We start from the raw sequence: 27,192 nt of genomic DNA on the forward strand, positions 1-27,192 counted from the left end.
TATAAGTATATTATCTGATATTAGTTAATATTAATTAATTTGTAGTTCGTGAAGAACTAGTCTTATGTATAGTTCTTCAATAACTTTTATTATAAATTTTTGTTTATGAAAAACTTGTACTATAAATTTTAGTTTCTGAAAAATTTGTATTATAAATTTTAATTTTTTGAAGAACTTGTATTATAAATTTTAATTCTTAAAAAGCTAGCGAGATATAATTTTTGAAGAATTTATATTATAAATTTTAGTTCTTAAAAAACTTGTATTATAAAATTTAATTCTTGATGTACTTGTATCATAAATTTTAGTTCATGCAGAATTTAAATTATAAATTTTAATTCCTAAAGAACTAACATTAATTTTAATTCTTGAAAAATTAAATAAATAACTAAGAATATAAATTATTGAAAAATTTTGACTATAAGTTTTCGGATAACTAAGACCTTAAAATCTAGCATTCTAATTTATTAAAAAATTAAAATTTTATGTTTCTGAAAAATAAAATATCTTAGTGTTTAAAAGATTGATACTAATTGACGTGTTACTGATGAATTCCGATTTACAATTTTAATTATAATTAATTAAAAGATATTTATTTGATGAAATGTTGTTCATGATTTTTTGTATTTAGAATGATTTTCATCTCTATAAATAATAACAATAATTTACAAGAATATATTAACATCAGAACTTATTATTTTATTTAGTCATATAATTGATTTTATAACTTTAAAATCTTTTTTCCAAAACAAACTAAACGCTTTCCTAATAACATAAACTACGTACGCCGGTTTTAATTTATGAACGTAAGCTAATTAAAGTCATTAATCCATCAACAAAAACATAAATCAAACATTCAAAATGCTACAAACCAAATGATAAACTAATCCTCAAATCAATCAAAGCCCATATACATAACAAAATTATTCACTGACATATTCATCTATGGAATGGAAGGCATATTATGACAGTACAGGTGGCTTTAAAGATGCAAAAGGGGAAGCTTACTGTGGAAAACTATATTAATAGTCATTTGCATGCCAATTAATTAAATGGACTTGCTTTTATATGATAAATCACTGCTAATGTAACTAAAGCCGTACAATTACACCTTATTATAGTTCTTTTGGGACCCAACCCAGGCAAGAACTGAACCAATTTGATTATGTTTCAAGCCAATTTTACTTTTGGTTCCATCAGTTTCAGTTTTGATTTTAGAAGAAATATAATATTAAAAATATTATATTTTTCTTTTTATTCTCAATTTCGGGCAGTGAGCTTTACATATGAACCGTCAAACAACCATAGCTCATAAACGTTTTTAAGCTTTCAGCCAACGACAAATCGTTCAGCCTCTTCAGAGAAATTGCCAATTTCGTCAATAGTAATCCAACGTGGCGTGATGTCAGTGGATACAAGACTGATAGGGAAGAATTCATTGGGTGAAGCCCCGTGTGAGGGAACAGGCGGTAGCCGGTTTCAGGTAACCCCCCCAAAAAAAATAAAAGCCCGAACTTGGGTTTTCCTTTCTTCTTCTTCTCTACTAGTAGAAAAACTCCTCATCTCATCGCTGAGGAACTTGTCTCTCTTTGCAGGTTTTCTTTTTTTCTATAAATATCTCAAAAAGGCTCTCTATAAACGCCAGCTTATTTATAGTCTCAAGCTCATTCATTCATTAGACGCACAACTTGAAATCTCAAATACAGAAGAAATCTCTGTTATGATCAATGGCCGATCAAGGCTCTAGCCAGCCCTCTTCTTCTAGTGACCCGTATGTATCATCTCAATTTTCCTTATATGTGTTGTTGATTGGGTAGATTTTACTAGTAGTTTCTATGCGTGTTGTTGTACGGGGATTTGTAATAAATAATAGTGTTTTTGAGATATGGGTTCATGAAGTTTCATTTCGATCTCAACCAAAGTTTAGAACTTTTTGGTCCTGTTTTAATTTTTTTGTTGGTTATGATGGGTTTTTGTAATTTTTTTTTTTCTTTAGAGAGTGATCTGTACGTATTTCTTTTAATGACTTGATTTGACCAAATTCTAAAAGAATTGAAATTTGAACTCACTTAATTGTAGTTTTTGGGTGCCTTCAGTATAAATTCAATTTCAACATTGGAATTAAAAAATATGACAGGAAGAGCGGCAAGAAAGATTACTCAACTGCAATTTTGGAGAGAAAGAAGTCTCCTAACCGTCTTGTTGTTGATGAGGCTATTAATGATGACAATTCTGTGGTCTCTATGCATCCTGATACCATGGAAACGCTTCAACTTTTTAGAGGAGACACTGTGCTAATTAAGGTTATCTTTAAACTCTGCAAAATTCAGTTTCATTATATAGGCTTTTTTTCACTTTTGGGAAACTTTGTTCTTGATATATCCCTTTTTTCACTAATGCACAGGGAAAAAAGAGAAAAGACACAGTTTGCATTGTTCTTGCTGATGAACAATGTGAACAACCCAAAATCAGAATGAACAAAGTTGTCAGAGCTAATCTTAGAGTACGGCTTGGTGACGTGGTGTCTGTTCATCAGTGCCCTGATGTGAAATATGGGAAGCGCGTTCACATCCTTCCAATTGATGATACTATTGAAGGGGTTACTGGCAATATTTTTGATGCATATTTAAAGCGTAAGTGTATTCAGTTTTTTTTCTATTTGATCCCTCATCTCATTTCACAATTGAATTATATGTACTAATTGTTTTAATGGAAACCAACAGCATATTTCTTGGAATCTTATCGTCCGGTGAGGAAGGGCGATCTTTTCCTAGTCAGGGGTGGTATGCGCAGTGTTGAATTTAAAGTGATCGAGACAGACCCCGGTGAATACTGTGTTGTTGCACCCGACACTGAAATATTTTGTGAAGGAGAGCCAATCAAGCGTGAGGATGAGGAGAGATTGAATGAAGTCGGTTATGATGATGTTGGTGGAGTTAGGAAGCAAATGGCTCAGATTCGAGAACTAGTTGAACTTCCTCTTAGGCACCCACAGCTCTTCAAGTCAATTGGTGTGAAGCCTCCAAAAGGTATTTTGCTCTATGGACCACCTGGTTCTGGAAAAACACTCATTGCAAGAGCGGTAGCTAATGAGACAGGTGCATTCTTCTTTTTGATTAATGGCCCTGAGATCATGTCAAAGTTGGCCGGTGAGAGTGAGAGCAACTTGAGGAAGGCATTTGAGGAAGCTGAAAAGAATGCTCCGTCTATTATCTTTATTGATGAGATTGACTCTATAGCTCCAAAAAGGGAAAAGACTCATGGTGAAGTGGAGAGACGTATAGTGTCACAACTTCTGACATTAATGGATGGCCTTAAATCTCGGGCACATGTAATTGTCATGGGTGCTACCAATAGGCCAAACAGCATTGACCCAGCTCTGAGGAGATTTGGAAGATTTGATCGTGAGATTGACATTGGTGTGCCAGATGAAGTTGGACGTTTGGAAGTCCTCAGGATTCATACAAAAAATATGAAACTTGCTGAAGAGGTGAGTTGCTCAGTTACTCATGTGGTATGTAAAGCATCAAACCTTAAGATAACGAAGGGCATTGATTGTGAGTTTTTAATTTTTTCAGGTTGATCTAGAAAGAGTTGCAAAAGATACCCATGGTTATGTTGGTGCAGATCTTGCTGCCCTTTGCACAGAGGCTGCTCTTCAGTGTATTAGGGAGAAAATGGATGTCATCGACTTGGAGGATGAAACAATTGATGCTGAGGTGTTAAATTCAATGGCTGTGACCAATGAACACTTCCAGACTGCATTGGGAACATCAAATCCATCAGCCTTACGTGAAACAGTGAGTACAATGAGACATGTAAACTTGATTTTCAATGCTAAGGTCTCATGACAATATTTGTATGCATTGGTTTCTTTCATTTATGCCAGCGTAAGATGAAGCGTTTGGAGCCACCTTAGGTGGTGTTTCTTCTTTCTTGGTTTTTGTTGCAATCCTGAATTTTCTCACTTTCTACTGTTGTTTGGAAGTACTAGTTATTTCTCGAGAACATCAGATATTTTTTATGTTTTTGATAATTTTTTTTTTTGTTTGCCTTGACCCTCATATTTTCCTATTTGATAGGTTGTAGAGGTTCCTAATGTTTCATGGCAAGATATTGGTGGGCTGGAAAATGTTAAGAGAGAACTCCAAGAGGTTGGTATTTTATTACATTTGTCACTTGTGAAATATGTTGTACAAGTAGTTGGCCGTGACCCTTCTTTTCTCCTGTTATATTTTGACTATTTCTTATGTTAATAAGTTTATGGATGCTGGCAGACGGTTCAATATCCTGTGGAACATCCGGAGAAGTTTGAGAAATTTGGCATGTCACCTTCCAAAGGTGTTCTCTTCTATGGACCCCCTGGTTGTGGTAAAACCTTGCTTGCAAAAGCAATTGCTAATGAGTGCCAGGCCAACTTTATTAGTGTCAAAGGTCCTGAGCTGCTGACTATGTGGTTTGGAGAAAGTGAAGCAAATGTGCGGGAAATATTTGACAAAGCACGGCAATCTGCTCCTTGTGTGCTTTTCTTCGATGAACTCGATTCCATTGCAACGCAGGTATTTCATGACACAAGCGTCCTTGCTCTTACATTGCAACTTAATTTCTTCATAGAAACATTTATTCCAATTTTAGAGCATTGGTTTGGTCATTTATTCTTTGCTACTCCCTGCTTCCAGCGTGGCAGCTCTGTTGGAGATGCTGGGGGTGCTGCAGATAGAGTCTTAAATCAATTGCTGACAGAAATGGATGGAATGACAGCCAAGAAGACAGTTTTCATCATTGGGGCAACAAACAGACCAGATATTATTGACCCAGCATTGCTTAGGCCTGGTCGCTTGGACCAATTGATTTATATTCCTCTACCTGATGAAGCTTCCCGCCTTCAAATATTTAAAGCTTGTTTGCGCAAGTCACCGGTTTCTAGGGATGTTGAACTAGCAGCTCTTGCACGATATACTCATGGTTTCAGTGGTGCTGATATTACTGAAATTTGTCAGCGTGCTTGCAAATATGCTATTAGAGAAAACATTGAGAAGGTAATTGACTTTCCTTGGAAGTGGGGTGTTTTAATTATGGCATGTGCATGTTGAATTTAACTGGACAGATGCGTGAGTCTCTGTTTGTGTTTCTACGTGTGAATTAAGTCTATGAAGCTTCCTTCCTGGCCTAACTAAATCGCAAATATTTTTCTTTTTTCTTTTTCTTTTTTTTCCTGTTCGAGCAAGTCTGCCTATGGGCCTGAAATTATCATATGGGCAAATACATTTCTTCTTTTAGCAAGAAAAGGAAAAAGGGCATTTCGAACTGCATAAGACAAATACGATATTTATGTAGTCTGGTCCAAATTGTTTAACCATTTGGCATGTGTGGAACGGCAGGACATTGAGAGGGAGAAAAGGAAGCAGGAGAACCCTGAGGCGATGGAAGAAGATGATGTCGATGAGGTCCCTGAGATAAAGCCTGCTCACTTTGAGGAATCCATGAAGTATGCCCGCAGAAGTGTTAGTGACGCCGACATCAGGAAGTATCAGCTCTTTGCTCAGACGCTACAGCAATCGCGTGGGTTTGGGACGGAGTTTCGGTTTTCAGATCGGACAGAGAATACTGCAGCAGCTGGAGGAGCTTCAGATCCATTTGCTTCAGCTACCACTGCTGGTGATGACGATGATCTCTATAACTAAACTAAGAAGCCGTACCAACTGCTGCGGATTCTGCAGTTTTCCAGCTCTATGCAACTTTAGGGGACTTGATATATTAGAATATTTGCTGCAGACTTGTTAACATTATCATGGTTCATAGGTTAAATATGTTATAATTTTGCAATTTAAGTACTGGACATGAGATGGATTAATCATGAGTGGAAAGAAAAGCCCTTTATTTTGCCCCTATTATTGGTTTCATGTGAAAATAATCTAATGAGCACCGATACTAAAACTTCATCTGTGACCAATACTACTTTGGGTTAATATGGATCTAAAAATGAAGTTAGTCAAAAGAGAGAGAAATTGTGATTGGAAATGATTTCATTAAAGAAAATGTAAAGCTATTTCTCTTTGATCATTAAGTGCAGTAAATTTGGTCTACCATCAAACGAATCACAAATTAGCTTTTAAGTTTAATAGGAAATGATATATTTTGGGATTGACTTTTAAGTGTAATAGTTTGAAATGGTATGACAATCTTCTATTAATTCCCGGATTAATAGACAAATTAAAATTTAAGAGCTTTCTTCTAGGAATTAAATTGCAAATCGTTGAGATTGCGGATTGATTTTAGGAATATCGATCTAAATATGCTACATTAATCCTAACTGAAAGGAAACAAAATTAATTTATAATCTTTCCAATTGCCATAAAATATATTATTATCTTTTTTTTAAAAAAAAAAAATTATAATAATTTATAAATTTATTAATTATCATCAACACAAGAATAATATCTTAATAAGAAAAGTTAAAAAGAAGAAAAAGAATCATAGGAATCACAAAATTAGATATTTAAACAAAATAGCCGACTTTCACTAAAACGTATATTGAAATTGAATAGTATTTGATTAAAGACCGATTGTGTTGTGGGTAATTTCGCCTGTTTACCTTTCAATTACGGGGTTACATTTTCACACGTCTACCTTAATTTATGGGTCACCCAAACGCGCGAAAGGACTCTTCACTTCACAATTTGTAATACACAGGTACAGAGTTATGCATTTGTGAGCAGGATTTGAACGACACGAAGACTAGTAACCCTTTTTCGCTTATTTCAGTAAGGAAATACGAAGGTGGCGTTTGCTCTCCTTTACGATTGCGATCGAGTTTAATTAATGGCCAAAAGGTTTCAGCATTCATCTGTCACCTCTGTTGAGGAGGTACGTCTGCATGCATATGTCTGTGTCTGATTATGTCGGCATTAATCAACTTGAAATTGAATTCTGATTGTTTTGTATATGTAACATGATTGGCTTTTAGGCTAAGGAGGATCGGATCAGTCACCTCCCAGAAGAGATTCTTACTTCCATTCTTTCCTTCTTGACGACTGAAGAAGCGTCAAGAACCAGTGTCCTCTCTCGCAGGTGGAGAATTCTGTGGACATTAACCTCTTCTTTAAACTTTGACTGCACAAAGATAGCCTTGGGCAAAAAATTGGATGATAGGTTCGCATTGAGAAGCGAAAGGACCAGGTTTGCGATGTGGGTGAAACGAGTACTGGAGGTATACAAAGATTCAAATTTAGATGAGTTCATAGTTTCTTTTGACTTGACTTGCAACAGCCGTCGCAGTCTCGATAAATGGATGAACTTTGCAATGTCAAAGACACTTAAAAGGCTTGAGATTTCCTTGGCACCATTTTCATCAAGAAAATTTAGATTTCATGATGAGTGCTATTCTTTCCCAGTTGATTGTTATAGTTTCATCAGAGGGCCTGAAGGTTTATCCAACATCAGTTCCCTAAGATCTCTTTGTCTTAGGTATGTGAATATGACCGGAGAAGTAGTTGAACATTTCTTGTTAAATTGTCCACTGCTTGAACAATTGACTGTGGCTGTTGCATACCGTTTGGAAAGTCTAAAAGTTCCTGCTTCATCACTCCGCTTGAAGTACCTTGAAATATTTGACTGTTATCATTTAAAAAATTTCGAGATTTGTGCCCCAAATCTAGTCACAATATTGTATAATCAAGGAGGACGGTATAATGGACGAAGAATGAAATTACAAGCTGTGCATCTTCCTCATCTGCTTGACTTGCATCTTGGAGGTCCAGAACTTTCCATTACTGAAGATTTTTTTGGTGCTTGTTCAAGCAGTTTTTCCCAACTGATGACTCTTAAAATAGTAGTCACGGAAGTGCGGATGCAAGAGGTCAGAACATAATAGTTTTCTCTTCCAAGTCTTTCCTGATTTGTGTTTTAAGTACAATTACTCAGTGTTCTTCTGTTCTATCCTGTCAGTGTCAGGTACGTTTGAAGTTCCCAAAATTCCCCGAATTAACTAATCTCAGGCACTTAGGCTTCAAAACTGAGTATGATATTTGTAGCATTCTTGCTGTGCGTCTGCTGATAAAATCATCACCGCTCTTGAACAAATTTACCCTGGAAGTAGGTGATCCATATTCCTTTTGTTTTCTTTTCAGTATAAATATAATGGAAATCCCTTATTCTTATTCAAATGATTTGATCATGTAGGCTGCAAGTTTTTATACAACAAGTGTTTGTGTACTGTATAACATATTTTTTTTCTCTTAGTCACCTGAAAAATTAAGAAAGAGTATATTTCACTGTACCTTGTCAACTATTCAATTTAACCTAGAGTATAACGTAGGACGACATGTTCGTTTGCTTATGTACGTTTCAGCATTTTGCGCACTTCCCATAGAATGTGAAGTGACCTTGTTTTACTTATATTCTTTATCTTCCGCCCTACTTGATTTTCTTTCTTCACTTGCACGCATGAGTTTACATGCGTAACCCAAGAGTTTAATGTGTCATCTAATATAACAGTGTTGTGTTTAAGTTCATCAGAAGTTTGAATTATATCTAAGAATAGTGAGTTCCACGTGTTCTTCATGTATGAACGCTGAGTAGCTGCCTGCCTCTGTTGCATTTGTTTTTTTCTTCTCTTTGCAGTTAGCTGATGGTAGCAGATGTCAGATAAAAAGAAGAGTAAGGACAGGTATCAACTGTCCTCACCAAAACCTCAAGGTAGTGGAAATAGTTGGATTTATTGGCGGAGCTGTTGAGTATGAATTTATCATGTTTTTCCTTGACAATGCCTCTGCTTTGGAGAAGATTATTCTTCGTCCTCGTGATCCGTTTTCTCCATCCGAAGCTGAGAACAAGATGCTAAGAAGGGCAAGAGAGCATGCAGAAAAGTTCAAAACAAGATTCTCTCCGAGAGTAGAAGTAGTTATCATGTAAATCTTCTTTGCTTACTAAGTTAAGGGTGTCCTTCCATTATCAGCATGAATGCTCATTATGGTATTTGAGCATTCCATTAGAACATCTAGCTACTTGTTCTGATAAAAATAGAGTTAATTAGAATATTATTATCACCAATAAGCTGACATCTTTTTTTTATTTTCAAATTTAAGTTTATAGACTGATTTTAGAATATTTATATTTTTTAGGCGTTCTATTATCTTATCTTTTCAAATTTAAAGTTTCTTTTCTTAATTTTATATTCTACAAAAGTAATTGTTAAGTTATAATGTATATAGAACCTTTATAATTAGGGGGCTTTATGATTGGTGAGCCCTAGGCGATTGCCTTAATGGCCTGTCCCTGAGCCGCCCTGCCCTTTTTTTTTTTGTTGTGATGAGAGGACCCTAAACCAACAGTGGCAATAACCCGAATCTTCTCTACTAGAAATAAAGTGTACAGAGTACCGGTTTGTAGACCAAAAGATTATCTGAATTGTAGATTCCATTAACTAAGGTGGCATTTAGTGAAACTAACCATTATTTAGTGAAATTCTCAAGAGTTAGAATTTAACAACTAATGCTGCTGAGAAATTTTGTGATTGAAAAAGAACAGTACATTTGATAGGTTTATCCAAGTACAAGGTAAAAATAGAAATTATGAAAAGTGGTGCTGGTTTGTTAAAACTAGTGAATAATAGTTGCAGCCACAGTGATGATGATTAAACGGTGGCTGTGTCAGTGAAAGTTTGAGAATGATAGATACACTGACACAGTGATTATATTGGTATTGGTGGTAGTACTTAATAGTGGTATAGGAAAACCATGGTGGTAACTTTTTAACTCATAGGTGCTATCACAGTGAGCTTATCACATAGTACTTTGTGAGGATGAGAATTAGGATTAGGATCTAAGCTTATAAACTTAACATAGGCAGACCCACTAGAATCAGTCGCCATTTCGCAATTAATTTTTTGCATAATGAGACTTGTGTATCTCCATATTTCTTAGTACAAATATCAAAACAGCTCAAGAATAGCACATTCAGATGCATGTAGATTTGGTTAACATGTTAGTATGTTAGGTTAGAGGGAAAAGGGAAATTCTTTTTATATAACAGAGAATAAACCAACCACATTTTAAAGAAGTCGAGAAATCAAGCTCCAGCATTAAATGTATGGTCACCGGACTTTAGATGCTTGTTGAGTTTGAATTTGTCATGTTTTTTTTTTTTAAGAATGCCTCTGCTTTAGAGAAGATTAGTGGTCATCCTCGCGATCCAATATCTCCATTTGAAGCTGAAAACTAGATGCTAAACAGGGCAAGGGCGCGTGCAGAAGGGCTTAAAATAAAGATTCTCTGATAGAGTTGGAGTGGTTTGAGCATAATAATGATACTAAAACATATAGCTAGTTACTGAGATAAATCGTGTGTTCTCTTGCATGTTTTACTGAGCAGGACAGACAGCAGAGAAATATTTATATATGGTGAAAACTGTACTGAAAAGTCTGAAAGTGAGGGATCGAAAGACATTATTTAAATCAACGGGTACCATATCATGTGGGCGGTGACGACAAAGACCATACGGGTAAGCAAGTCCTTATTGTCTAAGTCAGGAATCCTGAAGGTGAGAAATTGCAATTGCTTCTGCATATTTAGGACCCAACAGCTTGCACACAGGGTAGAATCTTGCCCAGTTCTCACGTCTGCACAGGGGTCCATCTCTACCTCAATAAAAACTATAATACTTTTTGTGTTAATTTGCATGTGCGTCACGTGACGACGACAAAAGGGAAGACAAGTGTAAGTTTCATGAATGAAGCTAGCCCATTGCATTACTGGTTGACACTGAGATTCCAGTACATCATCAGTACGCATTAGAAGCTGATTAAAGAAAAAAAAGTCTTCTTCTTAAATTATTTTTCAAAGATAAAATAATTGCCATTGAGAGAAAAATTAAATTTGTTATCTAACGAATTAGAATACAGAATTACATTTCATCTTTTCTTTGAAGAATGCAAATATTTCATATAAGGGGATGAATAATATGTCTTCATAAAGGAAATTAATGATAATAATTACATATAACAAAAATTTGAATCTCTCTTAATAATCATCAATTTGCATTTGCTGATCTTGTAAGCTGAGGAATCGACATAAGGAAGACAAGAGAAGGAGGGCAACTGTAGTGCAAAGGGCTGGCAACGGCTCTAAATCTATAAAAAAAATTAAAGCTTAGAATTGTTGAGAGGAATTAATTTAAGTTTACTTGCACAAACAAACTTAATTACATTAATATTATGTTTTTACATGTTGATCTTCTCAATCAAGTTTATCCTTGAGAGGAGTTTTGTCCATACATATTAATATTATGGCCAGAAAACACATATATAAAGAAAGCCAAGGGAAAATGGGGGACCGATAATTTGCTTGAATGGGGAGTCGTTTTCTTTTGTGTGTGTGTGAAAAGTAGAACGTGCATGGGGTGTCTTGATGGTTATGTGTATCAGACTATGAGTTATATGAATGTGTGGTGTTTAGTGTTTGTACTTTGTATAGAGAGGTTAATAAAGGATGTAGAGGGGATGTATGTGCGGCTATGGCCTACGGTTGCAGTGCCACAAATGATTGGGTTTGCGAATTGTAAACTTCTATATAGCTATACCTATTTCTGTCTATGTGCTCAAGTGAATAATTAAAAGAGAGGAGTTCCTCTGGGGATTTCAATTTCAAGTGTTTCAATCAAATGTTCCCCACCACGTGATTAAGATAAAAGGGGAGAAAGACAACAGACAAACTAGAATTATGGGACAAAGTGCTATCAGACAAGCAAGATCCACCAATAGCCAGTAATATATATATATATATATATAAGTAACTAATATGTTTTTCTTTTTTCCCAATCTCAATCAATACTTTACTGTCTGCCTGCCTCGACTTAATTTCCATACCATGGATTCCCTTTACATGAATGAATGTGATGTTATCTCTGTTTTACAGCTCGTCTCTCTGTATTATCTATAAGTTTCTAGATATGGTGCGTTCTTGGGTCTTTTTACATAGCATTAGAAAGAAATTAAAACCAAAAAGAAATGGTTAGTTTGACACAGAAGAAGAAAGAATATGGAAATAACTCCATTCACTATATACTTGATTTATCATCTCACTCGAAAAAAACAACATTGCTGGCATCTTTTTCTTGTGTACCCTACTCTAACTAACTAAATTATATTTATACATGTGAAGGATCATAATTTTCTCTCCTCTACGTACAGGTACAGGTATAGCAAATAAAATTTGTTATTGATTTTTTGAAACATAACTGCCTGATGACGATGAGTAAGCAAGTGAACAATGAGAAGATCCCCCTTGAAGCATTAGCAACTGAGCTGGGGTCACAGAGGATGATGAATACGACGCCGGAGTTTCTGTAGTTTTGGTAGATTTTGTGGTCGGCTTTTGGGCCTCACTTCCTGTAGCAGGCTCGTGTCGAATTTCTCTCAGTAACGCAGCCACGTCCTTCATTGTGGGGCGATCCTCTGCTCGATTGCTGGTGCAAAGTAGAGAGATGCCAAGCGCTTGTAGCATTTCTTGTATTTGTGTATCTGGATGGCCTTGTAGTTTTGGATCAAGTATCTCTACTGGGTCCTTATTGCTCTTTAGCTGCTCTCTTACCCATTGTATTACATGTTGCCCATCGGCAAACGATGGATCCACTGGCTGCTTTCCTGTTATGATCTCTAAAAGAACCACTCCGTAGCTATAAACATCACTCTTCTCTGTAATCTTGAGCATGCATGCATATTCTGCGATTATATTGCGCATTTCAAATTATTGATCTTTTAGCTAAAGCCAATATATACTGACTGACTAAACGATTTTCAAATACAAACCGAGTCACAGCAAATAAAAATGAAAGAAAACTCACCAGGTGCAATGTACCCATAGGACCCTGCAAATTGAGGGTTAGCCGAGAACGAGCCATTCTCATCTTCAACCAATCTAGCCAAGCCGAAATCAGCCAGACAAGCCTCGTATCGGTCATCAAGCAAAATATTATGAGCTTTAACATCTCGGTGCAGAATCGCCGGTACACAATCATGATGTAAATATGCCAATCCTTCAGCTACGCCTAATGCAATCTTGAACCTTGTTTCCCACTCTACTAATCCAGCATTCCCATCATGTAGCAGACCTCCTAACGTCCCATTACTCATGTAATCATAAAACAATAATTTCGTTTTCCGGTTCGCTCCCCATCCCAACAATCGCACGATATTTCGGTGCCGAATTCTCGCCAATGTCGCAATCTCGGACGAAAATGCCGCTGCTGAGAATTTTTCACCTGTCTTGAATCTTTTAACTGCCACAGTTAAACCTGATGGAAGAGTAACTCTATAAACGACGCCGGATCTACCGCGTCCAATTACGTTATTAGCTGTTAATGATCGCGCTACGTCAGCAATTGACAAGTCGAGTTTCTGATACAGAGTCACTTCCCACGGTGGTCCCATCTCAACGTCGGTGTCGCCGCGGCCGTCGATATCGCACTCAGCGTGACGATGTCGTTTTCTGCTTCCAATGACGATGTAGAGCGCTGCTAGGAGAAGCACACACGCAGTGCATAGCAACACTACCATTGCTATACGCGCCGCAGTCATTCGCCTGTCATTGCTGCTGCTTCCTCCTCCGGCGCATTGATTGCCGGAGAAGCAAAGGTCTGGATTACCAGCGAGAACACTGAGCGGAAGCTTCGAGAAGAACGGCGTTTCAGGCACCCGTCCAGAGAAATTATTGTGCGAGATATTGAGGAGGACGAGATTTTGCAAGTTTGCAAGATAGGTAAGATCCCCAGTGAGCTGATTGTGCGAGAGATCAAGCATTCCAAGCTTCTCTAACGCCGCGAACTCTGACGGAATCTCATTAGTGAGTTGGTTACAGCTCAGATTCAATGCGATTTCCAGTGACGGTATTTTGCCCAAACTTGACGGAATTATCCCTGAGAACTGATTGCTGCTCAGGTCTAGTAACTGTAACTTGGAGCATGAGCCGAGTTGAACCGGAATCTGACCTGATAACCGGTTCTTGGAAAGAATGAGTTTTGTGAGTGAAGTAAGGGAGCCAATACTTGAACATAACGTGCCCTGGATCAAGTTATCTGAGAAATCAAGTAATTGAAGCGACACAAGCTGGTTTAGACTTTGCGGCAAGTTGCCAGAAATTGAATTTGAATGCAAATCCAAGAAAGTGAGATTCTGGCAACCAGAGATTTCCTCCGGTATAACTCCAGTGAGACGGTTAGATCCGAGATCTAAAAAGTTCAAATTCCTTAAATTGCCAATCTGTGATGGAATTGAACCTGCGAGTTTGTTGTTGTTGGCGCGAAACCGAACCAGAGATTTGCAGTTACCAATTTGGGGCGGTATTTCGCCTGAGAGGTTATTGGAGAGGAGTAAAAGTTTGTTGAGTAGCTTCAGCTCGAATATTCCTCCCGGAATGGGTCCCATTAAGCTGTTTTGTGACAAATCAATAGCCTCTAAAATGTGACAGTTGGAAATGGAAGCTGGTATTTTTCCTTCAATTTTGTTCTGCCAAAGAAACAGTAGCGTCAGGTTTGACAAGTTGCCTAATTCAGAAGGAATTGCACCGCTGATTTGGTTGTTGTCGAGTTCGATGTGAGTAAGCTTCCGGCAGTTGCCTAATCGTGTGGGAATTTCTCCTGAGATTTGATTGACGCTTAGTTGGAGTTCTTGGAGCTCGGTCAGATTGCCAAATGATTGAGGAATGTTTCCTGTTAGTGAATTCATGGAAACGTCGATGACTAACATTTGATTGCAGTTTCCTAGCTCTGGAGGAATGACGCCGACCAAGTTGTTCTGCCAGAGTAATAGGTTTTTGAGGTTTCCAAGATTGCCTAATGTTTTTGGGATGGATCCTGTAAGTGAGTTTTCGTAAAGATAGATATCTTCGAGCTCGGTGCAATCACCGAGTTCTGGTGGGATTTGGCCTGAAAGCAGGGATGTGTAAATGGCAATGGTCTGGAGTTTCTTTAAGAGGCCAAGAGTTCGAGGGAGAAAACCTGAAATGCTTGTTTCAGCTAGGCCTAACAACACCAAATTGCTGCAGTTGCCAATTTCTTGAGGTAATGGACCTTCAAGATTCTTGTTGCCACCTGCTCTTATCACTTCAAGATTCTTTAACTTGCCTATGGTGTACGGTATGCTCCCACTAAGTTGATTGTCGTAGAGAACCATCCATTTGAGGCTTGTGAGATTTCCAATTTCGGTTGGAATTGTGCCTGTGAGTTGATTTGAGTTGAGATAGAGTTCTTGGAGCTTGGACAAGTTACAAAGCTCACTTGGGACTTCCCCTGTTAAGGCATTGTCGCTCAAGTCCAAGTAAGTCAATTGAGGAAGTGCAGCAGCAATCTCTTTGGGGATCGAACCGGTAAGGTTGGTTCCGGATAAGGTAAGCTTGTTCAAGGTGTACAATGAAGTAAAATTGGTGGGGACTGTTCCAAACAAATCAACATATCTCAAATCCAATGAAACAACTTCATTATTGTAATTGCAAGTGATCCCAAACCACCTACAAGGAGTTTCGTCACTAGACTCCCAATTGCTCAAAACTTGTGGCATTCCATTCAAGCTGGTCTTCCATGACAGAAGAGCTTCGCCTTGTTGGTTAACGGCGAGAGATGTAAAAGGAAAAGGAAATAGAAGAACAAGAGAAAGGACTAAGAAGGAGGAGAGGGTCCATGAATTTACAGGCATTACAGCTATGCTACAAACTCCAATGAGAGAGGAACAGGAAAGAAGGGTTTGAGCCTAGGGAGGGGCAATGAGAGAAACCAAATCATGTCTTGTGGGCTATATGTTTTTTTTTTTTTTTGAAAAAAGAAAAGAAAAGAAAAAGAAACCCTTTATTTCTCTGAATTTTGTTTTTTCTTTTTTCAAATTAGATGTGTATAGATAGCTATAAACAAATTGAAAGAAACCCAGAATCTCCGGATCCAAGAAACAGCTAGGCCATGATGTTTGTGCAGAGAGTAATGGAATTTTAGATGGGTGGTTTTAGGCATTTGTTTATGGTGGAGGAAGGGTGGGGGGAAGGAAAGATAACTGTATTTTAATTTGAATGGGTGGGCTGTGGGCAAGTGAGTTTTGTCTATACTTTTTCAGTGTAAGCTTTTTGTTTTATCTTTTTCCGCGGCCTATCTTCCATTTTTTTCTCTTTGGATTTTTCTTTATCCTTTTCATTTTCATTTCCATTTCCATTTCCAAAACATAAAATAAACAAAATAATGCATGAATTGAAACTAATTTCATTGCCAATATGCAGATAATAAATGACAGTTGCACCAATTTGTCCATTAGGACTTTGAGTTCAGGGGCCTGACTCTCAAGCGGAATTTGACTAGTTAATACATTTATGACTAATAAATTTAATTATGAGTAAGCATTTCGTTTGATCTTTTAAAAGTACATCCCTTTGGACTTATTAAATAAACAAAAAAAATCAATATAATTCTTATAAAAATAGCATAAGTAAACCTAAAAATATATTTATATTTCGAAAAAAGCTATATGATTTTCTAAACTAAATTATTAACGGACACTTGGTTATCGAGTGAATTGGATTAAATAAACTAAATCTTATATAAGTAAAAATCAAACCAAATTGATTAAGAATCTAAATTTTGAATCATATAAATTATATTTAAAATTTAAATTCTAAAATATTTTATTAATGAAAAAGAAAATTTGGTTAAATCAAAATTCTTAATTTAAAGAATAATATGAATTATAAGAAATACAAACTAAAACGAATTAGAGTTAATTCCTTAGAATTAATTTTTAGGAAAGAATTGCTGTGTGTTAACCCAAATGGCATCCAGTCTAAAAACTTAACTCTGAAATGATTGACAAAAATCCATGAGTTGGTTCGAGCATGAATTCAATAATTTTATGCACTACTGAGTTCTTCTAAATTAATTCACGAATCTCTTTTGTACCATTAAACAAAATTGAAATGCAATCGAATTTTGAATGAATCCATGCAAACGGCTATCTGCTGTGAGAGAGTGGCATTCACATTAGAGTTGTCCAAAACCATACTTTTAAAATTAAAGCCTGCTTATAATGTTTACAACTGTACAAGCGAATAAAAGCTGCAGGACATATTAATTATAATTTGCAGGCTTTGGAATGGGTTTAGATCTTTTTTATACATTTATTAATATGCAAAATTAATTAATATCTACCGTTGAGATTCAGATCTAATCCAGACCTAGAAAAATACATGGAAAAATGGGCACTGATTAATACAAATGAGATCTTTGATATGCTCCATATATTTCCTACTATGAATCTTATCCTATGTTATTCAAAGTCACGATGTAAATATTAAATTAATAACAAAATCAAGTTTTTTAGGTATATTAAAGAAAGTCTTTAATAGACTCATATTAAGTTCCAAAACGTCATATATTGTAAAGAGTCTGCAATCAGATACCCTTTTTTAATAAAGAAAAAAAGGAAAATAAATGTAATAAGGTGATTAAGGCACATCACGTGATGAGTGAGAAGCTAAGGCAGAAAAGGAGCATCATTCGGTTTAGGGTTTAGTTGACAAAATATAGAGAGTCCACGAATAATTAAATTACATAAAATATATAGCTGGCAGCCTCGTGAGTGTGTGTGTTTAATGGATTGATATTATTTTACTCAAATTATCATACAAGTGTGTGTAATAGGAATCTTAAGCACGAGATGAGGAGGCCTATGCCACATGATATGAACAGCAGCAGCAGCAGCAGCAGCCATATGTTAGGACAGCTCCTAATTATACGATATTTTCTTGTGCCCGTGGAAAAGAAGAAGAGACAAACACACCCCATCAAAAGTAGACCCTTCCCCACCATTTTATTAATTACCACCATCACTCTTCTTCTTCTTCTTCATGTCAGTTCTTCTCCTACCATCATTGCTTCATGCCTTTTCCTGCTACTCCAGATAACAGCCCAACCTTACATTATCATGCTTATAAGTATTATTAAGCAATCAACCCGGTGAAGACCATACATACTACATGGTTCACTCCTAAGATATTGTTCGGTTTTTCGGTTCATTTCTTTCTTTTTCATACGAAATATGATCCCTTATTTGTTTTTTATTATTATTAGTACTATAGTTGGGAAGCAAAGTATATATAAATATATAGATTGGCATGGTTTTTGTGGAGCTAATAAGTGAAGGATACAAGACATAGATTTTGGTCTTCTATCAAACTAATACAATATGATGCCACCTTTTTATCTGATAAACCTATTGAGATGACTTGCACCAAACTACACATATGTAGAGATATCAATGCACACACCAACCTTTCTAAGCAGTTGAGCAGTTTAAGTGGCTGCCAAAACCTTTGATTACTTTCACATCTATAAGAAATATGCACCACAGCCTTAAGTGAGAACCAAAGGACTTATTATTAGTTCCACATCTCCTATACATTACTATTAATGAAGCTGTGGCTATATATGTATAGGGTTTTCGTTCCACATCCAATGTATTAGATTAAATGTTAACTTGATAAAATTATATTTAATTTGTGATTAGAGAACCTTACAAAAATAAATTAAGTGCAAGAATATAAGTGAAATGTAAATGGCACGTTTAATTCTTTTCTTATATAATAGATTCGTGTTATTTCTCGCATAAATAAACAGTTATTATTTTTTCGTATTTAAGCGGTAGGATTTAGTAATAGATTGTTGGATTAATCTCTTTGAATCTTAGGTGCTTGATGATTACAATCTTCTTAAACGAGTAGTTGGATTCCATCAAGTAGAGATATGTGTTACTATAATTATATATAGTTTTTCTTTTTCGTTTTTGTCAAATATCTATCGAGTTTCTATTTTTGTATTTATCTAATAAAGCATTTCCATCTAATCAAATTATTTATACACCCTATATGAATAAGAATAAAAATTACCATCTCTTCAGATTTGGTTTGGAGGAGATGTCATTTTGGTAAATCATGTCATAAGAAAGATAGATCGCAAATATACAGATTTAAGTAATTGGAATTAGGAGGAGGATGAGCAATCAAAGTGAGGGTTAAGAGGTTAAATCCATCAAATTTACCAAAAATGTCAATGTCTATAGAATAAGACCCCAGGAGCAGTACTGTCTCAAAATGGACATTCAGACTTTGCAATATCAGGTACAGTAACAGAACACTAATAGTAATTAATGGTGGCGATGGATGATGATTATGACATATCCATTTCAGGGTATATTTGTGTACATATCACATCCATGTCACAACCTGTGTCTTTAAAGATGTTAAGAGCATATATGCCCTTTGTCGACCTTCTTTATTACCACATATTTATCTCCAACAGAATTTTTTTTTAAAAAAAACAAGAAAATTATGGAAGTTAAGATTTTAACATCATGCAAATCTATACGGTGTTCTGTCGCATTCAAGTTTTCTTAGCATTTGATATCACTGCGATCAATAAAATAAGGCAACCCATATTTCTATTTGTGCATACTTGCTATTAAAAATAGAAAAAGAAATCGAGATCCTTTGCTGGATGCTGGGAAATCTGCTATAAATTTTGGTTTTTCTTCTTCCTAAATAATTGTAGATATAAACCGGGCTGATGCTGCAATAATTCTCGTCATTCATACTTTTTCCTTGTTTTCTGGGTTTTTGTTTTTCAAATGGGTTTCAATTTTTGTTATAATTGTTGGTAGTGGGGTGGAGAGCAGTCAGATCCAGAAGGAAGTGAGGTGACACATACAAGCTTTCATAGAGCACATTGTTTTTGCCAAAAGCATATATAAATTATTGGTTTCATGTTTTAAAACCATACCATATATAATGGAGCAATATCCATGGAAATTAATAATTATATATCAACAGAGAGAAAGAATTTGTTTGAAATTCATAGTCTATGCATTTTGTTTAAAGAAGGATCATACAGTAGAAACTCCATGGATATAGATTATTTGACCTAAATCACACGCGTGAGATTGAACTTTAGTTGGACAAAATTGATTGGTTTCCCCCATTTTCCTTATACTCAGTGGACATGGGATTAATTAAAATAAAATACATTAAATTAATATTAATGTCCGATTTATTCTATTTGTATACTATTTGATGGAAAATTCTAATCCGCAGGTGTGGGATATCTATTTAAGATACTCAGTGTTCTCCATAATATGCAAATATCAATCTAATGATTCATCCAAATCATTAGCCATTCGTGCAGTTAGTCTTGTGCTTGATTTGCTTTACTATTATTATTATTATGTAGTGCAAGATTTTATATATATCCATTATTGTTAGTCACTTATTCAGCATGCGTATTTAATTAAAGGTTAAGCTCTCCGCTCTGGACTTGGCTTTTTCTTTGGTTGAATGGTCTTCTCTTAGATGGAGTTGTCAAGTAAATTAATTAATTAGCTTGGTGGCCAAAAATTGAGATGAAAATATATATATTTCTTTGCAAACTTCTTTTCTTTTTTCATCAGGAGGAGATCTTATATTTCTTTATGCAACCAAAGGCAAGAAAATCTGAGAATAATAATATAAATGAAATGAGTTAATAATATATACTTTTATCAATATTTATTTCATTTAGGGTTATTCAACCAAATCGGTAACCGGAATAATTTAAAAAAAAAAAATGATCCAAAATTTTGTTCATGAAACTATTCTTTTAGCTAACTCATAATTTTTTTTATTATATAAATAGCTGAATAGTTTGTATATAATAATTTTGATGATGTATATTTTGTTAAATCTGGTAGTGCACATGACAACAATTATGTTAATAGCTTATTGGCTAAAATAATTACTTTTATTATGAGTATATATTTTATCATTTTATAATGGTGTTATTTTTAGTGTTGGCTATTCCTATAATACTATTGAAATTCATTTTGTTTGACATTTATTAACCGGTTAAATTTTATAAAATATATAAGCATAATACTAGTATTTGGCTATTTAATTTGATATTATTTTAAATAGTTACAATTTTATGCTCACTATTTTACATTATTGCTAAGATTTATTTTTGAATTATAATTTTGAAATTGAATTCAAATTTATTAAATTTTAATTTTAAATAACGATATAAAGTTAATATAATTTCTAAACCTATTAATCCGACCACTGATACCTCCGATTCCATCCGCAGGTTATTAAATATGTGAAAAAGCGAAGTGTTCGATTGATTGCAATCCAGTCAGGCAGGAAAAGTTTCTCTCTAATGGTCAACTAGCGGATCATTTAGGACCGCGGAAATGTCCATCAATTCTCCAACATGGACGGTTGGGTGGTACATATAATTGCACATATAAATAGATATTAATTTCTCCTTATTCTTTTGACAGAAAATAAAATTTCAATAATCACAAAGAGATATAATAAAATGAAAAACATTAGTCCATCTAAAAATTTCATTCAATTTTAATCACAATAAAAAAAAAAACACAATCAGAACTAATAAAACAAAAAATTAATAATAATACTAATTTGGCAAGCCGGTGAAGAAAAGGTTATAAAATGCACCCATTCATTTCAATTTCTTATTATATACCATAGTTAGCCACTTTAATGTATATGTTTCTTGCCTAATGGTTTTGTTATCCCTTTTGGGTTTGAAATGTAATTCTTTATTTAAGGTGGAAAATGGTGTTCTTCTTAGCTTCGAAATTGGGATGACAAATACTATTTCTTCTTATTTCTTGGAATGTTCTTCCCTTCTTTTGAGGTTAATGGCCTTATGTAACTTTTTTCCTTTCGGCTCTAAAGAAGTGATCTTAATTAAATATGCATTTCTTGTTTGTTTTTCTTTCCTCTTCTCAAAAGTATAAGCAATATCTTTTTTTTTTTTTTTCTCTCTCTATCTCTGTTTAAAACAAGCTTTTGTAATTTCTTTTTCAAAAAAAAAAAGAGAGCATATACTTCTTTTAAATGCCAAAGTACACGGCATGCTTTTTCGGTATTATTGGATGATTATGCATTTCGATATTGTGTGCTCATCTGGATTTGTAACCTTTTCAAAGGATTATTAACCATTTAATCTAAATTATTAAGTGCTATAATAATATCAGTCGGCACATCATTAATTTTTATCAACTCTAATTAGAAACTACTCAATATTAATGTAATAAACCGTAAATTAAAACACATGTTGAAGTTTGTATATTCAAGATTTTATGAAGTTGAAAAATTTTCTCTTTAATCTAATTAAATTACCATTAATTTTATATATTATTGACCAAATTGTATAAATATAAACTTATTTTTCAATAAAAGATATATGATTTAAAGTTTCTAATTAAAAGATATTAAACTTATAATGAAAATAATAACAAGAACAAACAACACAACAAACGGTATCTCAAATTAAAAAACTTTTGAAATAATTCAGTTAAATTTATTTACAAAAATAAAATTTATATATTTTGAATAAAGGAGAAATTAATTTAAAATTTTATATAATCAAATATGTGCAAAATTAATTATAATTAAATTAAATTTTAATAAAAAATATATCGAATCTTTTTTTATAAATTTTTTAAAAAAATTAGCATTAAGTATGCGGTGTGTTTATGGCAGGATATTTGTTTTAATAAATATTTAAAGACGTAGTCATATAGTTAGGCCTGTGCAGCCATGGCCCATAATTTTCAGCTCACTTTCTAAAACACCAATTCAGAGGATGGATTTTCACCTGATATGAATATGAGTTTGCATTTAAAAATGCTACAGGAGTCGAATAATGCCATTATAACCTTACTAATTTAAGAATCCAAGCCACGTTACTCATTCTAACCTATTGTTTTGATTAAATCATATAAATCTCTTCATAGGAGAGGCTCTTTGACTTCTAAAGTAAGAAATGAGAAGATTTCAGGCTTGACCTGGGGAATATAAATAAATAAAGGAGAGTAATGTATATTTGGAAAATGAAGTCAATAGCACATGCAATCGGTCAATATATAATGGCGATCCTCCTGTAATGTATTTGTGAAATTCAACATTACTACTTCCTTCTGCTCTAAGCTTTTGCAAATTGCACTGATGATTATGAATTCTTATATTTTAATTTTATTCCATCACATGGTTTTGCATTTTGGTTTCCAAATTTTAGATAATGTCACATTCAATAAAGGTCTTGGAATCAATGTCGATTTTTCATACATTTTTCGTCAGCGCCGGCCCATAACGAAACCCAAAAGAGAAAAAGCAGAACAGACCTGGGCCGTTATACACGCACAAAACAAAAATGCAAATCAAATTGGCGGGCTGAACCAGAATTTTAATTCAAATCTCACTCTCTCTCTCTCAGTACCCAAAAAGGCAGAGTGCAGCAGCAGCGCATTCTGTGCGGACGAAAATGGAGTCGTTGAGAGCGATCTGCGAAAGAGAGGTCCCAATTGAGCTGCAGAAAATTGATTCCTTCACAGCTTCAGTTGGTCAATCTCTGGATTCCATTAATTCTATAGTTGAACAAACCCTACAAAATCAAGGTTCCAATCTATCACATTTCCACCTCACTCCAAAATTAGGGTTTTCTTATTGCCAATTTTTAAGTTTTACTTGGTACATTGTATGGGATTAGGGTTCTAACGAGTGAATCTGCCACCTTAGAGTCATGATTTTGGCTTTTGTCGAATCTCTTTTGCAGGGAAATTAGGGAAGATGAAATCTAGCTTGCGTGAAGCTGAGGATGAGTTTGTTAAAGTGCTAGCAGGTTTTTTCTCTGATTATCTTTTTTTTTTTTTTAAAAAAAATTAGTTAGTAACGAAGATTACTTATTGAACCTGTCGTGGCACATTTTGTTGCTTGTGCATCCGCATTTAATTTGGAAATATATGTATTAGGAGATCATAGTTTCAAAAATCTATTTTCATGTTTTAATATCTCAAAAGAAACTTCTATGGAATTACTTACTCATTGTAATTGATCATTTAGATTTTTCTTCTACTTGTCTTTTCACATTAGTTCAAATCTTTAAGCTTTTCAGAAGGCATTGCACTTCTCAAAACAAAAAGTAACCCAAATATTACAAGAAGAATGAGTTTGAAATTTCAATTCGAATGATACAAGTTAAATGGGATGGATCAATGATTACTATAACTCCCTTATTTTGCCATGAAAATCTACTTTTACTACCTTTTCCTAATTTGCATTTGCACATGAATCTTTGTATATACATCTGATGCACTTCTTTAAGTACTTCAGCCTTACTGTTCTTGTTTAAACTTTTTATCAATGTTCTTTTGAACTAAATGGTCCCAAAGCTGATGTCACTTTGCTTTAAATTTAGATGCATCAGTTTTTAATATATGTGCGTTTTTCTTTAATTCTCTTTTATTTTTTCCTTTGTACAGTGAAGACTCGTAAGGAAGCTAAGCAGATGGCAATCAGGGATTCCATATCTGCTACAAGAGCTAGAGTAGAAGAACTTAAAAGAACTGTCCAAGTTCAGAGGGCTAAGAGGGATGAATATGCAACAATTATCTCCCATCAATCTATTGGTAATGTTGCTTTCTTATATCAGTTGACTATTGCTTGTTTGACATGTTTCTTTTCTTTAAACTTGAATTATCTATTTTTCCAGTAGTATTTTTCTGTCAACCAACTTGAACAACAGGAGACAAATAGGTTATGTCAGTGAAAGTCAAGGATTGTTACATGTAGACCATGGAGCAGAGGGGCTTAAGTTGAGCTTTAATTTCCAGTTTGGGTTGGATATAAAGGTTTTTAAAGGTTGAGATTTGTTGGGATTTGTTATCAAATTGCATTAAATCATAGCTCTGTGGGAGCTCACGTGAGCATCTACTAGCATATATGTGGGACTTGCAATACTTTATACCTTTGTCAATTGCTGGCAATTACCCATGTCATTCTCTTAACTAGAGTGTCTCAACCTAACTAGTGGTTTGTTGCCAGGTATGACACCCTAATGGTTTATACAAATAAAATTGGCAGGAGGGTCATTCTTTTGTTTTTTTAGCAATGAAAATGCATTAGTAATTAGCAAGGATAATTGTTGTTGATGTTTATGGATTTGAGTCATTTTTTGTTCCAATAAAGGAAAAACTTTCTGGTCTCATGGGATGTCATAGCATTTCTTATGGTTCTTTCTTTCTCAATCATTTACAATCATACTTGGGTTTTTTAAGATATGTAATTAAATTGCTGATTATTGTTTGCTATCTTCCTTTTGTTGTTTTATGCTATTGTTTATCGCTGTGTCAACATCTGAAGATAAGGGAAACCAAGGAATTGAACATAAAGAAGAAATTCAAGAAGCATTGTCATGGTATAATAAGGTTCTTGGTTTCTACATTGAAGGGGGACGAGGTAATTATAGCCACTTAATTCTTAAATAATTGTCTTTTCCTTTTCTCTTTGTGGAGTTTCCCTACTCAGAAGTTCCTTTTCTTTTCACAGGGGTGAAGTTCACATTCAACAACATCAATATGAGAAATCCATATGAGGAGTACACTTTCACTGTTCGGCATGAAAATGATACATATACTTGTAATCAATATCTACATGTTGGTTTTATGTCATTGAATCTATTCTTATTATGTCCGTACAAGTTTCAATTTTCTTTTTCGCGCATGGTTGTCAGTGCTGGCTTGTGATCCCCACTTGAATGACACCAAAGAGTTGATCAATGAGTTGAATAAAACCAATGGCTTATTCAAATTTGTCAGAACAATGAGAGAGAAGTTTCAAGAAGTTGCATCACTTGGTATAGTTTTTTTCTTCATCCTGCACCAGTTGATTTTTTTATAAAACCTTTTCTGAAGCCTTTTGCACATTATTTCTGTGTTGTAGTCGAACATAAAACAGCTCTTATGTGTGCTTAATTCTAAATGTAATTCATTATTACTGAAAGAAACAGTATTGTTCTTGGCACACTAGGAATCTTGCCTCAATCTACAAGTCTTCATCAAGAGTCTGCCACAATATCTGTGTCTGCTCCAGTTTTGTCAGTTTCAACTGAGAGAAGTGTATCTCCAATGAAGGAAAATGAGCATTCATATGAAGTCAAGAAGCAGTCCAAGAAAATTAATCTTGGAAGAGGGGCTAACCAAGCGCTTTTGTCGCCTCGTCGGTCTCCTCGATTTGTAAAGGTATAACCATTTTGGTTACATATGTCATGCACCGGAGTCCATTTGTTTATGTATGCAGAAAGCATCAGGGACTAGATTACATTTAGAACAAATAATGAAGTTGCATTGCTTAAGCTTTTTGTCATTCTTTGTTGCAAGTTTGCACTACGTTTATCATTTGGTTACTCAATATCCTAGTTCTAGGCTGTTAGGAAGATAAAAATTGGAAAAGGGAAGCTTTAAATTTGCGAAAGTCAGCTTGTCTACCTGCATCTGTAGTTGTTTCACTAATCACATAAACTTTGTAATCCCTTTCAAAATTACCAGGAAAGCCCATATTTTCTGTCAATAAAAATTCCTTTTGAGTAGTTGTTTCCTCTGCATTCTTAGCACACTCTCTTACTCCTTTTCTCATGCTCATATATAAGAAATGGCAGATGATGTAAGCTTATAGCTTACATTGAGTTATTTGATATGTGTAGTACAGATCAAGCTATATGCATAATTCTGATAAAAAAGATATTGAAAAATATGGCAGCGCAAGGAGTGAAGTTGAAGTGAAGCCGGTTGTATTCTCGGCTAGTTTGGCATGTGTTATGTTTCTAACTTGCTCAGCTAGCATAGTTTCTTACTCAATTGCATAACATGGGAGATGTTCTGCATGAACCTGATTTCTGTACATTAGAGGGCTTGATCGGATGGCACTGGAGGAGCTGTACTAATCAACTACTGTTGTTTCTCAGACAGTTTATATTGTACTCCTGTAATGGAGTGACATGATGAGAGATACTGTAGAGAACTGATCCTGATAATTTTAGATTGTGTCACTAGAAGCTAGAAGTTACATTATTGTCGATCCCATCTGTTGATTGTAACTTTCAATTTTTTTTCTTTAATATAACGTGCGAAAATTACTTTTCCTCTGGAAAGAGAATGTACAGATGCTTAAAAAGGTTTATTTTAATAGGGGCCTATTTACACCATGTTTAACTAGTGCTAATGTCAAGCCCATGGTGAGCTTTATTGTTGGAACTTCAAAATTGAAACAAAAGCAGTAACGGTGGATGCAAAATTGAATTATGTCTTTGTTTCATTTTCTTTCTGCCATTAATGCA

General features: G+C 34.7%; 4 protein-coding genes across 6 annotated transcripts; 3 read left to right on the forward strand and 1 right to left on the reverse strand.

The window, feature by feature from the left end:
- Positions 1–1,517: 1,517 nt before the first annotated feature.
- LOC8278919 (cell division cycle protein 48 homolog) lies at positions 1,518–5,891 on the forward strand. Its single transcript, XM_048373410.1, has 9 exons — positions 1,518–1,771; positions 2,138–2,303; positions 2,405–2,633; positions 2,724–3,490; positions 3,579–3,800; positions 4,083–4,154; positions 4,278–4,559; positions 4,680–5,039; positions 5,382–5,891. The coding sequence occupies exons 1-9, from the start codon at positions 1,728–1,730 to the stop codon at positions 5,682–5,684; spliced, it is 2,445 nt and encodes an 814-aa protein (XP_048229367.1). The 5' UTR covers positions 1,518–1,727; the 3' UTR covers positions 5,685–5,891.
- A 670-nt stretch (positions 5,892–6,561) lies between these two features.
- Positions 6,562–12,697, forward strand: LOC8278918 (putative F-box/LRR-repeat protein At5g02700). 2 transcript variants are annotated; one of them, XM_048373412.1, is made up of 6 exons: positions 6,563–6,693; positions 6,766–6,867; positions 6,968–7,858; positions 7,948–8,094; positions 8,623–8,909; positions 10,371–12,697. In XM_048373412.1, the coding sequence occupies exons 2-6, from the start codon at positions 6,823–6,825 to the stop codon at positions 10,450–10,452; spliced, it is 1,452 nt and encodes a 483-aa protein (XP_048229369.1). In that variant the 5' UTR covers positions 6,563–6,693; positions 6,766–6,822; the 3' UTR covers positions 10,453–12,697. The 2 variants fall into 2 exon arrangements, with proteins under 2 accessions (XP_048229370.1, XP_048229369.1); XM_048373413.1 differs by lacking the exon at positions 7,948–8,094 and having other exon boundaries at positions 6,562–6,867.
- On the reverse strand, positions 12,037–16,133 carry LOC8278320 (leucine-rich repeat receptor-like serine/threonine-protein kinase RGI4). Its single transcript, XM_002511308.4, has 2 exons — positions 12,841–16,133; positions 12,037–12,718 (listed from the first exon to the last, which is right to left on the reverse strand). Exons 1-2 carry the CDS (start codon positions 15,683–15,685, stop codon positions 12,213–12,215), a joined length of 3,351 nt encoding a protein of 1,116 aa, XP_002511354.1. The 5' UTR covers positions 15,686–16,133; the 3' UTR covers positions 12,037–12,212.
- A 7,124-nt stretch (positions 16,134–23,257) lies between these two features.
- Positions 23,258–27,070, forward strand: LOC8278319 (kinetochore protein SPC25 homolog). Of its 2 annotated transcripts, none has more exons than XM_015723239.3 (8): positions 23,258–23,476; positions 23,635–23,700; positions 24,341–24,487; positions 25,221–25,316; positions 25,407–25,496; positions 25,591–25,713; positions 25,887–26,098; positions 26,565–27,070. In XM_015723239.3, the coding sequence occupies exons 1-8, from the start codon at positions 23,344–23,346 to the stop codon at positions 26,580–26,582; spliced, it is 885 nt and encodes a 294-aa protein (XP_015578725.1). In that variant the 5' UTR covers positions 23,258–23,343; the 3' UTR covers positions 26,583–27,070. The 2 variants fall into 2 exon arrangements, with proteins under 2 accessions (XP_015578725.1, XP_015578727.1); XM_015723241.3 differs by having other exon boundaries at positions 23,259–23,476; positions 26,616–27,070.
- The last annotated feature ends 122 nt before the right edge of the window (positions 27,071–27,192 follow it).

Source organism: Ricinus communis, chromosome 4, assembly GCF_019578655.1.
Source record: "Ricinus communis isolate WT05 ecotype wild-type chromosome 4, ASM1957865v1, whole genome shotgun sequence".
NCBI classification, from domain to species: domain Eukaryota; kingdom Viridiplantae; phylum Streptophyta; class Magnoliopsida; order Malpighiales; family Euphorbiaceae; genus Ricinus; species Ricinus communis.

What these genes read in the sequence shown, in the direction of transcription:
- LOC8278918 (XM_048373412.1), top strand. Translation starts at nt 6,823, where the DNA reads ATGGCCAAAAGGTTTCAGCATTCATCTGTCACCTCTGTTGAGGAG. An exon ending in CGGAAGTGCGGATGCAAGAG is followed by an intron (nt 7,859 to 7,947) that starts GTCAGAACATAA and finishes CTATCCTGTCAG; the next exon opens with TGTCAGGTACGTTTGAAGTT. An exon ending in AGAGTAGAAGTAGTTATCAT is followed by an intron (nt 8,910 to 10,370) that starts GTAAATCTTCTT and finishes TTTACTGAGCAG; the next exon opens with GACAGACAGCAGAGAAATAT.
- LOC8278320 (XM_002511308.4), bottom strand. Translation starts at nt 15,685, where the DNA reads ATGCCTGTAAATTCATGGACCCTCTCCTCCTTCTTAGTCCTTTCTCTT. An exon ending in CTATGGGTACATTGCACCTG is followed by an intron (nt 12,719 to 12,840) that starts GTGAGTTTTCTT and finishes ATATAATCGCAG; the next exon opens with AATATGCATGCATGCTCAAG.
- LOC8278919 (XM_048373410.1), top strand. Translation starts at nt 1,728, where the DNA reads ATGGCCGATCAAGGCTCTAGCCAGCCCTCTTCTTCTAGTGACCC. An exon ending in CCCTCTTCTTCTAGTGACCC is followed by an intron (nt 1,772 to 2,137) that starts GTATGTATCATC and finishes AAAATATGACAG; the next exon opens with GAAGAGCGGCAAGAAAGATT. An exon ending in TTTTGATGCATATTTAAAGC is followed by an intron (nt 2,634 to 2,723) that starts GTAAGTGTATTC and finishes GGAAACCAACAG; the next exon opens with CATATTTCTTGGAATCTTAT.
- LOC8278319 (XM_015723239.3), top strand. Translation starts at nt 23,344, where the DNA reads ATGGAGTCGTTGAGAGCGATCTGCGAAAGAGAGGTCCCAATTGAGCTG. An exon ending in GTTTGTTAAAGTGCTAGCAG is followed by an intron (nt 23,701 to 24,340) that starts GTTTTTTCTCTG and finishes TCCTTTGTACAG; the next exon opens with TGAAGACTCGTAAGGAAGCT. An exon ending in CTACATTGAAGGGGGACGAG is followed by an intron (nt 25,317 to 25,406) that starts GTAATTATAGCC and finishes TTCTTTTCACAG; the next exon opens with GGGTGAAGTTCACATTCAAC.